At 49.7% G+C, this 15,531-nt stretch overlaps 2 protein-coding genes across 2 annotated transcripts in view; one reads left to right on the forward strand and one right to left on the reverse strand.

Moving 5' to 3' along the window:
- Stkld1 (serine/threonine kinase like domain containing 1) overlaps window positions 1–4,469 on the forward strand; it is a 19,512-nt gene extending 15,043 nt beyond the window's left edge. The window contains exons 12-19 of the mRNA XM_021195009.1: window positions 278–394; window positions 983–1,123; window positions 1,515–1,643; window positions 2,401–2,529; window positions 2,603–2,731; window positions 3,616–3,756; window positions 3,932–4,011; window positions 4,231–4,469. Coding sequence (XP_021050668.1) covers window positions 278–394; window positions 983–1,123; window positions 1,515–1,643; window positions 2,401–2,529; window positions 2,603–2,731; window positions 3,616–3,756; window positions 3,932–4,011; window positions 4,231–4,365 — 1,001 coding nt within the window. The 3' untranslated portion in view covers window positions 4,366–4,469. The remainder of the gene's footprint in view (window positions 1–277; window positions 395–982; window positions 1,124–1,514; window positions 1,644–2,400; window positions 2,530–2,602; window positions 2,732–3,615; window positions 3,757–3,931; window positions 4,012–4,230) is intronic.
- A 71-nt stretch (window positions 4,470–4,540) lies between these two features.
- Window positions 4,541–15,067, reverse strand: Rexo4 (REX4 homolog, 3'-5' exonuclease). Its single transcript, XM_021193702.1, has 8 exons — window positions 14,738–15,067; window positions 13,083–13,423; window positions 11,432–11,569; window positions 11,053–11,246; window positions 9,755–9,843; window positions 7,299–7,373; window positions 6,481–6,555; window positions 4,541–5,569 (listed from the first exon to the last, which is right to left on the reverse strand). Exons 1-8 carry the CDS (start codon window positions 15,035–15,037, stop codon window positions 5,450–5,452), a joined length of 1,332 nt encoding a protein of 443 aa, XP_021049361.1. The 5' UTR covers window positions 15,038–15,067; the 3' UTR covers window positions 4,541–5,449.
- Between the last annotated feature and the right edge of the window lie 464 nt (window positions 15,068–15,531).

Raw genomic sequence — 15,531 nt, forward strand, 5'->3', positions numbered from 1 at the left:
TTCGAGACAGGGTTTCTCTGTATAGCCCTGGCTGTCCTGGAACTCACTTTGTAGACCAGGCTGGCCTCAAACTCAGAAATCCGCTTGCCTCTGCCTCCTGAGTGCTGGGATTAAAGGCGTGCGCCACCGCCACCCGGCAACTGCTCATATTCTATGAACACGTGTGCTGGTCACCCTTCTCTGCCCTTGTGTTCACCCACCTGGATCCTCTGGGTCCCATGTCTGGGTCCCACACTCTAGCTCCTCCTGTGCTTCACCTATGCTGTGTACTCCGCAGGCCTGCCATGGCCCACAGAGCTGGTGGAGGAGGTGATCAACATCATAAAGCAGCATGAGAGGGTCCTGGATATTCTGCTCAGCACCTGCTCCCTTCTGCTTCGTGTTCTTGGCCAAGGTGGGCAGGGTAGAGGAGCTCTTCCCTCCCAGACCCTCCATCTCATCAGTTCCTTCAACTTCCCACCCATCCCTAGCATCTGCCTCTCCAGTCTGTTGTTCCCTTTTGTGCCTATGTGACTCCATCTCAGAGTAAAAGAGGGCATAGTTGATTGAGTCTGTATACACTGGGTCTGCATGGGGCCTGATCCAGCCTGCTGAGACCCTGGACAAGTTCCCCAGCTATGACACAGGAGTTAGACAGGTTGGTGTTCTGGGCTTTCTTGACCAGGAGAGGTTTGGAGGATGGATTGCCAGCAGGGGACAGCATTACACTGAAGAACTTACCTTGCGCCATCTTTAAGCCTGGAGCATCTAGTTACCCCTTTACCTTTCCAGTCTTAATACTGAGGGCCTAACCTCCACACAGACTGGGTCTTTTCCTCAGGGCTTGTGTGTCAAATCCAGGTCTTCTTGCATGCCAGGTAATCACTGTACCACTGGGCAAGAGCCCATAAACACTTTAAGAGGTGATGCTGTCCCCAGTGAGGGAGGACACCTGTCCATCTTAGAGCCCCAGCTGCGGGTTGACTGATGTTCTTCCAATCAGCACTGGCACACGACCCAGAAGCTGAGATTCCAGGGAGCAGTCTGATCATCTCCTTCCTGATGGATGCCTTGCGGAGCCACCCTAACTCTGAAAGGCTTATTAATGTGATCTACAACGTGCTCACCATTATCTCTAGCCAAGGTGTGTCGGCCTTTTGCTCTGTTTCTGCTCTAAAAAGCCAGGACCAGAATAGAGGCCTTGGGAGATGGGCAGGAGAGGGGCTCATGCCCAAGATGGATAGCCATACTGTTCTCTGTTCCGAGTGCTGGCTATGGGCGCTGCTTGGAAACTGGGGACAGTGGCCAAGAACTGAATGGCTGGCTAGCTGGTCAAGTCAACCCTAGGCACTAGGCCACTCAGACTTCTTACCCACCCACACTAAGTCCCCTTGGGTGAGAGGGGTTGTACTAGGACTAGGCATTAAAGGAGACCAGCCAGGCAGACTAGGTACTGCATCAGCCCACTGGGAAAAGGTAGTGCTGGGGAAGGCTTCTTGGAAACTTCCCCTCCAAGTGCTTCTGGCTGCCTACAGGACAGATCTCAGAAGAGCTGGAGGAGGAGGGGTTGTTTCAGCTTGCCCAAGAGCACCTGGAGCACTTCCAAGAGGACAGGGACATCTGCCTCGCTATCCTGAGCCTGCTCTGGTCCCTCCTGGTAGATGGTGAGACCCTCCTGCATAAGCCCCACTATATGAGACCTACTAGAGCAGTTTTCAACCTGTGGATCTTGACCCCACAGGCATAACCCTTTTACAGGGGCTGCCTAAGACTATCAGGAAACACAGATATTTACATTATAGTCCATAATAGTAGCAAAATTACACTTAAGAAGTAGCAACAAAAATAATTTTGTGGTTGGGGGTCACTACAACATGAAGTATACCAGCAGTTCTAAGTCTGTCATGATCGACAGGTTAAGAACTGCGGCTCTCCATCTTGTCCCTTAAGCATAGGAGGGCAATCCCAGGCCCCATGACTCTTTGGGAAGAGGGCACAGTGAGACACAAGTGGGCTAAGTTAGAACACCTTGTCCAATGAGTAGGCTGCCCCTGGCTCCAGAGGTCACTAGAGCATTTGAGGCCCTATCCTGGTTTGGGTTTTGAATGGGGGTTTCTAGGCCTGACCTTCTCTTCTAGATACTATCTTGCCAAGGAAAGAGTGCTCCAAGCCATGACAACCCCAGAATACCACAGAGATCCTGCTAATGCCACTAATGCTGAAAGTCCCCATCTCTATTGATGACTCTCCTGCAAACTCTTGGCAGTGGAAAGCCCCATTTTCCATCTCTGAGGACATCTCTCTCATGTTCTATTGATTATCTGCTGTTCTGGTGGGAGGGAGCAGTGTAGAGGGGCACAGTGACTGCAGGTGCTGCTGTTCATACCTGGCCTGTTGTCCCCATCTTTGTCCTGGGTCTAGTTGTCACTGTGAACAAAGAGCCCTTGGAGCAGCTCTCAGGCATGGTCACCTGGGTGCTGGCTACTCATCCGGAGGACGTGGAAGTAGCAGAGGCTGGCTGTGCGGTGCTCTGGCTGCTGTCCTTGTTGGGTGAGCAGCCTGAGGCCTTGGTAACAGGGAGGGTGACCCTGGACACACAGACAACAAGGCTGATTCTTTGCAGGCTGCATAAAGGAGACTCAGTTTGAGCAGGTGGTAGTGCTGCTCCTGAGAAGCATCCAGCTGTGCCCTGGCAGAGTACTGCTGGTGAACAATGCATTCCGTGGCTTGGCCAGCCTCGCGAAGGTGTCCGGTAAGTCTGGGACAAGCCAAGCTGCCAGCTGGGGGTGGAACAAAAGCCAGCTCCCTCCAGTGATGTCCGCCTGGTGACCCCACACTAGAACAGGAAGGAATAGCTTCCAGGAAACACCACTGGGACTTGTCCATGTTTGGTGTCTTATGTCTACCTCCCCACTATATACACATCCAACAGCCGCATGGGTCTCCTACATATAGGTCTGTCTCCAAGTTGAAGGTTATGCCAGGTCTCACACTAAGCACTGGCAGTCTTTCTGTGTAGAGAAGCCCGGGCCCAGGGACAGGCCATGCTCCCACCCTGGGTTCTTCAGGGCTCCAAGGGCGGTCTCCTGCTTTCACTCCTGCTCATTTCCACTCATGACAGTCAACTGGGCTACTCAAACTGGTGGGACCTTCTGAAGGGCACTTGGGAATCTTATTTCCTCCTGACACCCTTAAACAAAGTAACTTGTAAAGGGAGGTTTCAGCCCCTCTTAGGTCCGTCCAGTTAACTGCTGCAGGGTGAGAGGGCCACCTGCACAGGAGCCTCTTCTCCACAGCACCACACCAAGGCCTCTATTCCATTTCTTGCAGGAAAGAGAAATATAAGCACTGTATTTCCTTGGGCATGGCGCTCATTGCCAACAAGTGCAGAGCTGCAGAGAAGCCAAGTGTTGCGAACACCTCTTACCATTTACAGAACAGGGGGCAGCCCTGACTTAGGAGCTTCCTTTACAGAAAGCTAGGGCTCCTGGCAGAAGAGCTCTCCCAGCAACCCTACGACCAATCATGCTACTTCCCAGGGACACTGAGTACAGGGAGCTGAGAAATAAGGGTGGCTGCAAAGGAGCTATACTAGACTATATCATACACACAAATCTCCTTGCCTCCCTACTCCAGAACTGGTGGCCTTCCGAATAGTAGTACTGGAAGAGGGCAGCAGCGGCCTCCGCCTCATCCAAGATATCTACAAGCTCTACAAGGATGACCCTGAGGTGGTGGAGAACCTCTGCATGCTGTTGGCCCATCTGACCTCCTACAGTGAGGACCCTTACCTTGTCCTCTCTGTGGCAGGAAGGGAAGGAGCCCCAGAGCCCGGTCTCAAACCCCTGTAACTTGCCAATCATCTACTCTGAGTCAAAGTGGCACCGTAATTGGCTGGTGAGCGGGGATCCTGAGCCTCACAAACTTCTCTATCTTCTCTGCTCCCCTGCAGAGGAGATCCTGCCAGAGATGGAGTCTGGAGGCATCAAAGACCTAGTCCAGGTCATCCGGGGGCGCTTTACCTCCAGCCTGGTAAGTGATGATGACACCTTTATCAAGCCAGAACCCTTGCATTACACTGATTCATAGCTCATGCCACCTTTCCCTGTGACTGGGCTGAATCCAATCCCAAATGGGAAGTACAGCCAGACCACCTGAAAGATCCCATCAGTAGGGGTTATGTCGTCAAAGTAATTGCTCCTGGATCCTGAACCCACTGTAGCAAATGGTTCTCTTGTTTCCTCCTTTTAGGAGCTGATTTCTTATGCTGATGAGATACTTCAGGTACTGGAAGCAAATGCACAGGATGGCCTCCAGGAGGATCAGCTTGAATCTCCTGCAGGGCTGGAAGCCCCACTGCAGGGAGATCCCCTCTTCAGGCCCTGAAGTGCCACCCTTCTGGTCCTGTGGTAAGGGACAGTATCACTAGGTCCAGTATCAATTTTGTACTCCATGGTGACTAATAAAGAAGCCCTAGGCTGTTTCTGGCATGCCTGGCCTGCTGTCAGTGGTCCTGCCTTGATGATGGGAAAAAAACCTGAACTTCCACACACTCCATTTTATCCATCCATTTATTTTTGACAGTGCTGGGAAAGGACTCCAGGGTCTTACTTACACTTAGTGAACAAGTATCCTCTGAGCCACACCTCAGTTCACAGCTGCATTAAAAGCAGACCTGTCATCATATGCATGGATGCACGTGTTCTAGGTGTTGTCAGCTAAGTCCATAAAGTTCACTGGTCACTCTGTACTTGCTGCTACCCAGAAAAGCTGCTGGCAGGACAGCGGGAAGATGGCCTTTTTGCTTCCACTGTTCCAGGTGGTAGGATCTTAGACCTCTGAGTGTACCTGTGCCCCAAGGCTCACCCCAAGGACTGTCTGGAGAAAACATGACTGGACATGGGCATCTTAGGCCAAGCAAAGGACAAAGGAGTGAGAAAGGACCTCCAGCCCAGTAGCTTTAAGAAAGTCCTCGATGGGCGGTGGCTGTGCTGGCCAGATTGGTTTGCAGCAGACGGAACGCCCTTAGCCTGGATCCCTCAGATCCAGCAGAGCTGGTCCCCTTATTTGCAAGAGAAGGTGCTTCTTGCTCCTTAAAGGAAGGTGCTGAGTGCCCTGGCTGAGACCAGCTATGCTCATTGTTAAGTGGTAGCCCAGGTGGTCAGCAGACATAGACTCTGCAGCATTCTCATATATTCCAATGATGTTCTCCTTCCTCTGAACCTACACCCCTGACTGCTGCCCCATATCTGACCAGTCTACCTCAACACACAGGTGCTGGATTAGGCCCTGGTAGTTCAGGAGGAAGCTACAGCAGCTCACAAGCCTGCAGCCATGGCTCTGAGAAAGCTCACCGGAGACAGAGTCCCTGCTGTGCATAGACCTGACAGGCCTCAAATCCCCATCCCAACTGCCACTGGATTGAGAAGTCACTGAAGGACAGGGTGGTGGCAACAGCAGTAGGATGGTGCTAAGAGTACTCGCTGCAGTGCTGTACAGTGGCAGCTGGGGCACGCCGGTCTGCAGTAATGCTCTCCCATTCCCGTTTCACCATGATGTAAAGCCTCATTGCTGCCTGGGCATCCTGGACCTGGGTGACAGATGGCAATGTTCAACCAGCCAGCTAGTAAGAACACATGACTACAGGCCACAGAAGTAACCCGACAACTACTGAGTCTTCATGATAGCCACACTACTGAGGCTGCAAAGCCAAGACACACACACACACACACACACACACACACACACACACACACACACACACACACACACACACACCTCCCTGGGTGACTATGGAAGGGCAGTGAAGGGAAAACCATACAAAATGGTCAGGGCACCACTTTTAGCAGAATCTGAAGCTAACTTCCTGTGCTTCAAACTCAGCCACTCTGTTTATAGAGGCAGAAAGGGAGGCCCCACAGCAGGAGGAAGCTGGAGCTTCACAGCAGACACAACTGAGACAGGCACAAGGGTTCAAAGTCAGAGGCTACACCACTAGGGAACCTGTTCTCCTGAAGCAAACCGCTTGGCCAGGAGGACCTGTTGGGGCTGAGAACCTCAAATCACAAAGTCCTAAAGCGTCTTTGCTAGGGTTTGGAAGGGTTCTACCCCTCATGCAGGAGCCTAGTGTGGCAATGTAGGGGTGGTTGGACCTTTCAGAGCTGGGGTCTAGTGGGAGGTCAAATGGCACCAGTCAGTTCTGCCAAGAGTGACCTGTTTCTCCTTCTCTCTCCAATCAGCTAAGCCTCATTACTATGACGTCCTCACCTCAGGTATTAGTCAATAACTGGAAGTATGCAAACAGCCTTCAATTAGACTGGTGAATTTTGTTCCAAATCCTTCCTATATATTATTCTTTGTATTGAGTTCAAGTTAAATGTAAATATTTAAGATAGAACAACATTCTGTAAGCCTGCTCTGCCTAGGGTCCTTTCCTGTTCCCATGGTCAAGTGAAACGTCCCTAGGTGTTAAAGTCAGGGCCGTAACCCAATGATACTTACTGAACAGTGCTCTGCCTGCTGGACCTTGAGCCCCAGAATTTTCTCAGAAAGTCGTTTCAGAGACGGTCGTCCACTCTGTAGAGAAAAGAATACCACTGAATATGTTGCTACCACAGGTTCTGCCCACAGAGGACACAGCTGGCTCCTGAGCACACTCAAGTGACCCGCACTTTCCCTTTCACCAGGAGTATTTGTGGCACTTACGGCTGCAACCATCAGCCTGCTATGGCTTATGACACTGCTCATCAGCCAGTAGAGGAGGAGCTTGGGGGTGGCAATATTCCAAGTGGTAGAGTGCTTTTAATTATTTTAGTTTTTTTAAAGATAGAATTTCTCCTTGTAGACCAGGCTGGATTCAAACTCAAGAGATCCGCCTATCTTTACCTCCTTAGTGCTGATATTAATAAAGGTGTGAGCCCCTACACCTGGCTTAATTTTTTTTTTTTTAAAGTTCTTAGTAGTTATATATAGGTGTGTCTGGCTACATGTTGGCATGTGCACATAATTGCAGGGCCCGAGAAGGCCAGAAATGCCAGGGTTCCTGGTACTGGAGTTACAGGGATTGTGAATAACCTGATGTGAGTGCTGAGACTTGAACTCAGGTCCTTTGCAAGAGTACCAAGTACTCTTAACCACTGAGCCATATCTGTGGACAACCTCTCCTGCCTTCATGGGAGTTTCCGGGTTCAAAATCAGGTTGCCAGACTTCAGTGACAAGTATTCTTAAAGGTTAAAGTGAGAACAAAACAAACTAAATCCCTTTAGCCAGAGGAGTCAGTGCAAGGGACTACTCATGGCCCAAGACGCATTTTACGTACCTTTACTCGACTCCTGAATGGTTTGAATTTTTGAGTGTCCCTGATTTTCTTTTTTGGATGGTCAAGGAACAAAACCTAGAAGAAAATGACAAGTATCTCCATTTCAGTTTGCAACAATGGACTCCCTGTTCCAAATAGCATCTCACAGGGCACCACTGGGTGTTAACACTCGGGAAAAAAGCAGTTTCTCAAAGTAATTTCCCTGACTTAAGGTGATGCCCAATATTTAGAACCATGACCCTGATATAGCGGCCTCTTGTGAGGCTATGCCAGTGCCTGGCAAACACAGAAGTGGATGCTCACAGTCAGCTATTGGATGGAACACAGGGCCCCCAATGGAGGAGCTAGAGAAAATACCCAAGGAGCTGTAGGAGGCTGCAACCCTGTAGGTAGAACAACAATATGAACTAACCAGTACCCCCAGAGCTCATGTCTCTAGCTGCATATGTAGCAGATGGCCTAGTCAGCCATCATTGGGAAGAGAGGCCCCTTGATCTTGCAAACTTTATATGACCCAGCACAGGGGAAGGCCAGGGCCAAGTAGTGGGAGTGGGTGGGTAGGGGAGCAGGGGTGGGGTGGGGGGTATAGGGAACTTTTGGGATAGCATTTGAAATGTAAATAAAGAAAATAATAATAAATAAAAAAAAATATTCAGAACCATGTTAATAAAAATAAAATCTTGGCCAGGTGTGTTGTATACTTTTATCCTAGCACTCTGGAGCTAGATGCACGTAGATCTCTTGTGAGTTCAAGGCAAGCCAGGACTATAGAGTGAGACCCTGTCTCAAAAAAGAAAAATAAATAAAATCTTGACATCAATGATGTTGCAAAAAAGTCAACCTGCAACTGACTTCTCTGAGCTGGTTGTTCACATGGGGAAGCACGACGTGAAATTTAACAGCTCACCCCGCAATTTAACAGACTTCTAGACTCATATGGTCCAAAAAAGTGACCCACTAGAGGAGGCAGGTGTGGCCCTGGTGGCAGTCTTCTCTAAGGTGACTCATCATATCAGTGAGCAGTTGACTTTGGTTAATTTTTAATTGTTGGAACATTTGTTATTTTCTTTTTTTGGTGCTGGGATGAAACCCTGGGCCTTTACACACGAAGCATGCATTCTGCCACTGAGCTACATACATCTCTAGCCCTAAATATTTGAATGAGAATTAAACTCCCATCTATAGGTTCCTGAAACACATAAATACAGTGGCACTACTGATCACATCCAGGAAGGACAATGTTCACTGTCTAATCAGCAGGAATCTAAAAGGGCAGAGAAGCTAGATGTCACATGCCCTAGCACTGGGTAGAGTCCTCTGAGCTCAATCACCTAACCGGCTGGTTGTGTGGCTAGCCTGTAAAGGAGGTAACTAGCTGGAATGACACCCTGAGAAAACACATGCCCATTTAGTTCCTTTCCTAGAGGAACAGCTGAAGCAGCAGTAACATTCAACTCGAAACTGGGATACTGAGGAGCAGAAGTCACTTGAATGCATACTCACTGCTCCCCTGGAATCTGTTCCCAACCCCCTAACACTTAGCTCTGCCTCTTCCTCAAAGGATTAAACAAGATCTGTTTACACTGTGTAACTCCTGGTGTACCCGGCAAGGCTCTGAAGTCTGGCATTAGAATCCCTGGGGCTGGAGAGGTGGCTTAGCAGTTGAGAGCACTGGCTGCCCTGGATCCCTTCCAGACGATCTGGGTTCAATGTCCAGAATTCCTATGGGAGCTCACACTGTCTACAACACTAGTCCCAGGAGATCTGGCACTGTCACATAGGGTAGGCAAAACATCAATGCACAGAAAAATACGTAATCTTTAATCCCAGTATTCAGGAGGCAGAAAGGCAGATGGATCTCTTGAGTTCCAGGCCAGCCTGTTCTACTTAGTGAGTTCTAGGACAGCAGGGCTACAAAGAAACCTTGTCTCTGGAGTCTACCACACCAGGTGAAAACAGAGGTGTCCCTTCTGCCAAGTCAACTATGCTCCCATTTTCCTGCTGCATCCTCAAATGGATTAGGCAGCAGTTTGCTTGTGAACTTAAAGTGATCCATTTAATAAACCCAGGCTAGGTGGGCTTTCAGCATCGCAGCAATGCCCAGATATAAACTGGACACATAACAAGATCCCTAGGGCTCTTACAGGGTGCATAGATTTGTCTCTGGCCATGGAACACACAGCTAGACACCAGGCCATCTGCTATGTCAGGTAGGTGACATTCAAAGCCCCCCTACTTTGAGCTGTCAGTACTCTAGCACTGAAACCCCAATGTAGTCGGGACTCCAAAAACTACCTAATGTGGTCTCTTGAACACAGCCAGACATCAGGTACCTGATATTATTCCTAGAGAAATCCCAAGTCGAGATAAAAAAATCAAAATGAAAAAGCCTCCAGAGTGGTGCTTTTGGAGACAGGATGTAAGGTTTGTGTGGATCACATGGAAGAGCCCAGTACCTTTAAATCATTGTGTAGCGCATGCCCCACCAGGATTCTGCCCTTCAACATTTCTGCCACTTCCTTCTTCACAACTTCAAACTCTTCTCCTGAAAACCAAATGAAGAAATGATTAACAACACATAACTCAACCAAGATTCTAAGGGAAGTTCCTTCCATTCCTGGCCAGACTGGTAACAACAGGTCAGGCCCTTCATAATACACAAAGGTGTGGTGGGAGGTAGGTCCCTAGAAGTGTCCATTTTTCCAGGGAAGTAGAAAGGCTAGGAGGAACCCCACTGTGCCTTGTGCTCTGCTCCCACTTCTTGAGACAGTAGAAAAAAAGACAAGAGCTCCAGTCAAAGCCAACCACAGTCAGTGGACTGGTACCAGTTAGCAAACTACTGCTAACCTAGAAGTCCAGGAGCATTTAGATGATCTCAGGGACACTTGGCAACAGGCTTCCCATCCTCATACTTAGGACTTCCTAAGTGGACTCAGACTGGATCTCCGTACCAGACAGTGCAAGGAAGGTTGCATGGACCCTAAGGTTTGTTGTGCTGCTCTTTCCCAGTAGACAGCCTTTGAGGACCACCCTGCCCCCACCTCTACTAGAATGGGCTCCAAAACCACTTCACTGCCCAACTCTATTCAGAGCTAAAGGACCAGCCTCTCTTCTGAGATAGAAAGAAAGAGCTGCTGGCCAGCCTACGGTTTATGGAACAACAGAGCCACTATGTTGGCCATGGGTACCAGGAAAAGCAAACAGGCAATGGGTGGTGAGGAATGGGGAAAAAAACCCCACAGGTTGCATCCCTAGTCATCTCCAGGTCTCCCTAGGAGGCAGGCTCAAGCATCCTAGATGCCCTCGCCTATTATACATCAGACCCAGCCTCCCTCTGCTCCTGCCTCAGAACCAGTCTTCTGACCCCTACCCTGTTCTCAATGTCATGACCACAAGAATCCTGCTGGAGGCCTCTCTAACATTACTGCAATAACTTCCTAAAGAGACCCTGTGATCTGTCCTCCCATCTCCTACCGTGTAGCCTACTCACTCTTCAAGATTTCCCTCCTGGTCCCTAACATGCTCCAGTTTATTCCCTACTGCCACATGACAGAAAACAATCCAAGCGCCTAGGACACAAACAGCACACCAGCTGGGAAAGGTTTCTGCAAAGTCTGCTACTCTGGGGAAGAGCTAAGCAGTGTCAGGAGCCCTGCCATGCCATGTTCTGGAACACAGAAGGGGAAGTAGAAGAGAAATGAGTCCTGCTATCATCTCCACCACGACACCCAAATCTTAGAGACATCGGTCATACCCTGCTTCAGGTTCTCAGGCCGGATCCCACTGACGGCTGTCCTGTAGTCGGTCACTGGCTCAGTTGGCTTGATGTACTTGTCATAAACACACTTCCCATACTGGTTCACGATGGACACACGGGCTGCGATGCTCTCTTCCCCTTTGGGACCCACGCCTACCATCTCACAATCCAGGGCCAAGGCTTTTGTCAGGCTAGGGGAACCAAAGGCCCCAGTGTAATAGATATCACGGGCTGGGATTCTAGGCCAGTGAACCAAGCCTCGTTCTGCACCTCCTTGACCGCTGGGCAGTCATGGCTCAGTGCTTGCTCCTCCTCCCGTGATCCCAGCCCCAGAAGGAGTAACACTGCCAGCAGCTATGGCCCAAGCTCAGCTTACCCGCCAAAGGCTTGTTCCTTTACTAGGGAGATGGCCCTCTTCTTCTGCCCCAGCCTCTTCCGTACCAGCATGGCTGCCTCTGGGCCTATGGCAGCCTCAATATCATCTGGATCCACATCATCAAACCAGATGTCTTCCCTATGAGACAAAGATGAGAATGCCTGGCTGTGAAAAGACCCAGGACACTGGATGCCTCTCAAAAGGATCTCTGCCCACCAGGTAGGGTGTGAGGAGCAGGAGGGCTGCCAGTGAGGAGCAGCACCATAAAGGCTGGCAGGATTGCTCCCCCTCCACACTCCACACTCAGTCCCTGCTCTCATGCTTCCCTTTATTATTTGTATCCTGTTTTGCCTGCACGCACCCGTGCACTGTATTTATCACTTGCATGCCTGGCGCCTGATGGCCAGAAGAGGGCATGCATCATCAGATCTCTGGAGATTTAACTCAGGCCTCTAGAGGAGCAGCCAGCACTCTCCCTAAGCCACCTTTCCAGCCCTCACTATTGTTCTTTTAATTTGCAAATATATCTATTATCCAAGACTTAGGAGAACTACAGATAAAACACAGAATGTGAAACAGAAGCATGTAACCTACTTTAGTAGAATGACCAGACATTTTCTAATTAAACAATAGGTTTGCTACTGATCAAGAAGCACAAGCAGGAGGTGTGCACGGCAGAGAGGGACCTGTGCCTTGCACCCTGCTCCCACTCTGGAGGAAGGAGAGAGAGCTGATATTGGGTGCTTCATGGCTGTCTGGTGAATCCCAGACACTCAGTATCTTTACTCAAAAAGGTTCAACTGATGGGCCTCATACTTCCTGTTCATTTGCTTTCTTCACTAGCATACCCTGACACCTCCCCCTGCCACACACACAAATGCTAAAGTAAATGCTTGTGCGTCTTCCCTGCTTCTATCAGCCTTGGGAGGGAGGAGCCTGTAGTCTCTCCAATCCAGCCTGCTTATACAACTCAGCAGCAGCAGTTAAACTCACGTCTCTTTACCCTGCAGCAGCTGAATCCTGTAGCCGGTCATGGGCTCACTGAGCTTGACCTGACACAACCCTGATAAACACACTTCCCATACTAGTTCCCAAAGAGATATTCTTCTTCCCCTTGGAGCCCGCACCCTTCACTGTATAATCCCCGACCAAGGCTTTCCTTAGGTTTCAATCCTAAGCAGCAGGAAGCCGACCCGCCTTATAAGCATATCCTGTCCAGGTCAGGTGTCATCACAGTGCTCAATAAGCAGGCAAAAGACACTAAGCAACACATAGTGCACTTCAGTCCCCCTAAAATACAGATGACCACACTGAGGAAAAAGGGGCGCAAGAAACCTATCCAAAGCCATCAACTGGCAAAACGGTAGGACTGGGTTTCACAGGAGTCCTTCTGGGTCCAGCACACACTATGAAAAAGGTTTTGTTGGCTCATACCTTGTGCCAAGCTCTACACTGGGGCCCAAAGATACAGTATTATCTGTATGATAGGGTCTGCCTTTAGCAGCCCACACTCTGGGAGAAACAAGGGACGAACAAACAAATATCATAGGGTTGGGTAGAGGACTGTACTAGGGCCGAATGGTGGTGGTGAAGACAGTGGATCATCTGTTTCTGTGGATGTTCCAGGCACCACAGCAGAGCTGATACTCACTCAGTGGGCGTGGGCTGACTCAAGGTAACAGCTGCCTCTGTAGCTTTCCACTTAGGCTTGAGATCCCCTTGACGAGAAGAGATGTCACTATATGTCCTCTTCTTGGCTCCTTTCTTCTGCTCTGTCCCAGAGGCATCTGTGGGAGGTACTAGTATCTTCCTGTCCTTAGGTGCAGACGTAACAGAAGCCCTAGTAGTCTTGGCTTTCTCTGTCTTCTTCTTGTCTCCCTTTGATTTATCTGAGGCCTTTGTTCTGTTCTGCAGGATTATTTGGGGATGCATTTTGTCATCCATCTGAGAGACAAGAGGTTTTTCTGGGGCCTGTGACTTTTGTTTCAGCATCTAATGGAATCAAAATTAAATATAAGTCACATTGATTATTTTTTTAAAAGCCACATTTTGAATTGACATACCACAGATTCAAGAAACTTGTGTGTACATGTATTATACCATCCATGCACTTCCCATCACCACTAATGGTGCTTTTCACTCCTTCATTTGGAGTTTCACTTAGTGACTTCCATGGTCAACACTGTGGGACACAGTGATCACTTCCTTTACTCTATCTCTGGAGGTGGCTATAGCTCAGAACCTGAGAAAGTCCTGGAGGAATGGAGTTCAAGGAAAGAAAGTCCTGTGAAACCAGTTATGGTAGAGGAGAGGTCCAGGAGACCAATTTCTTCCTTGTGTTCAAATCCCCAGTTAAGACCACAACAAGGCCAGGTGTGGTGGTACACGCCTTTAATCCCAGCAGTTGGGAGGCAGAGGCAGGCGGATTTCTGAGTTTGAGGCCAGCCTGGTCTACAAAGTGAGTTCCAGGACAGCCAAGGCTATACAGAGAAACCCTGTCTCAAAACAAACAAACAAACAAAAACCACACACACACACACAAGATGGCAACCAGCTGAGAGATGTTGCAGTGAGTTTCTACTTATCCATTTCCCTAACACTTAAAAGGCCTAAAGGATTTAGATTCTTGTAGAAACCAGAGTCAAATCCAAGTTTCCTATAGTAAACATGACCTCCTTGCACAGTTTACTTTACTTTCTTGGGAGAAAGAACAGGAACAAGCGTCCACAGCCCTGACTGTCCACAGGGTTTGGCTAGTCCTGGGTGTCCTGTTGGAAGATACACACTAAGGAACAAGGTGGAGTGTTGTTATGGAGCCCAAGAAATTCCTTATTGTCTTTCTTACTAACTGAGGCTCCATGACATACACTCCACAAGACTCCCCAGAAGTCAACAGTGAAGGCATGCTCTGCACCCCAGCTCTGCTGTTTACACGCTATGTGACCTACTTTCAACTCAAACCCTGTAAGTTATGTGTCACAATTTCCTCGTCTAAGACACAGGGGCAGTAAAAGCATCTAACTAGTATGGAAGCATTTATGAGTGGGGGTGGCTATAGAGGCTCAGGACTGGGGAGGCTACGTAATGTGGGAGGACAACCACTAGTGTGGGTATACCCTGAGCTACGTGAGTTCCAGAGCAGTCTGGACATAGTTTAAGACGTTGGCAAGGTGGCAACCTAGATACGTGATTTATAGTGGAGAAAAAGAATTTGAATGAAGCAGAGAGCAAATCTCTTCCTCCTTCGGGGTCTGTGGCTACCTGACAGAAAGTTCGGGATGAAAGGTGGCCTGTCGCCGGTCTCACCTCTTGCAGCGCCTTCCAATTTTGAGAAAAGTTCTCTGGGGTTCTCGGCGGTCGGCCCGCCACTGCTGCCGGGTGGCTTCCCGGAGTCCCACTCCCTGCCAGCGCTTTGCTCTTCCTGAACTTCTTCTTGGCTTTCTTCCTAGCGAGCTTCCTGATAGGCCCAGGTTGGGGCACCGGCGCGGTGGCCTTCGTCTCCATCTTCCCGCTCTCCGCTGTCCGAACCACCAGGGAAGAGACGGCGACCCCGGCGACCGCGGAAGCACACATACCCCAGGAGGCAAGCGTGCCTCCACAGCGCATGCGGGAGTCCGGGTTGTTCTTCTCTTCGCGACCTGCTAGAAACCGAGACTGCATCTTTGGTTCCGCACGTGTGCGGACTCTGCCACTGGACCGCTACTTAGCGCTGGGGGTTGACCGCCCTGGCTGGCAGCGCCGCGGTTGGCTACCTAGAGTTTGACAGAAGGGAGCCCGGACCTTCACAAAGATCTGGTGTCCCGGAAGGGCGCAAATGAGGAGACTCTGGGACACCGGAAAAGGCTGGGGGGGCTACTCTCGGTGTGGCCCTCACGGGGGTACGGAAGAGGCGGACGCGGGTCTTGTGTAGGTTGCTCTGTTCACAACCACACACTGCGAATACGGAGGCCTTCCCCACGTCTCTGGTTTGCTGGCTGCAAAGGCACGCCAGCAGTGCCCGATAATAATGATAAAGCAAAATTTAATTGTGAATACACACACACACACACATATTCTTATATATATATGAATATGGCTTCGAACTCAGAAATCCTCCTGCC

Source organism: Mus pahari, chromosome 3 (genome assembly GCF_900095145.1).
Source record: "Mus pahari chromosome 3, PAHARI_EIJ_v1.1, whole genome shotgun sequence".
Lineage (NCBI taxonomy): Eukaryota > Metazoa > Chordata > Mammalia > Rodentia > Muridae > Mus > Mus pahari.

What these genes read in the sequence shown, in the direction of transcription:
- Rexo4 (XM_021193702.1), bottom strand. Translation starts at nt 15,037, where the DNA reads ATGCGCTGTGGAGGCACGCTTGCCTCCTGGGGTATGTGTGCTTCCGCG. An exon ending in AGTCAGCCCACGCCCACTGA is followed by an intron (nt 11,570 to 13,082) that starts GTGAGTATCAGC and finishes TTTGTCTCATAG; the next exon opens with GGAAGACATCTGGTTTGATG. An exon ending in GCCTGAGAACCTGAAGCAGG is followed by an intron (nt 9,844 to 11,052) that starts GTATGACCGATG and finishes TTTGGTTTTCAG; the next exon opens with GAGAAGAGTTTGAAGTTGTG.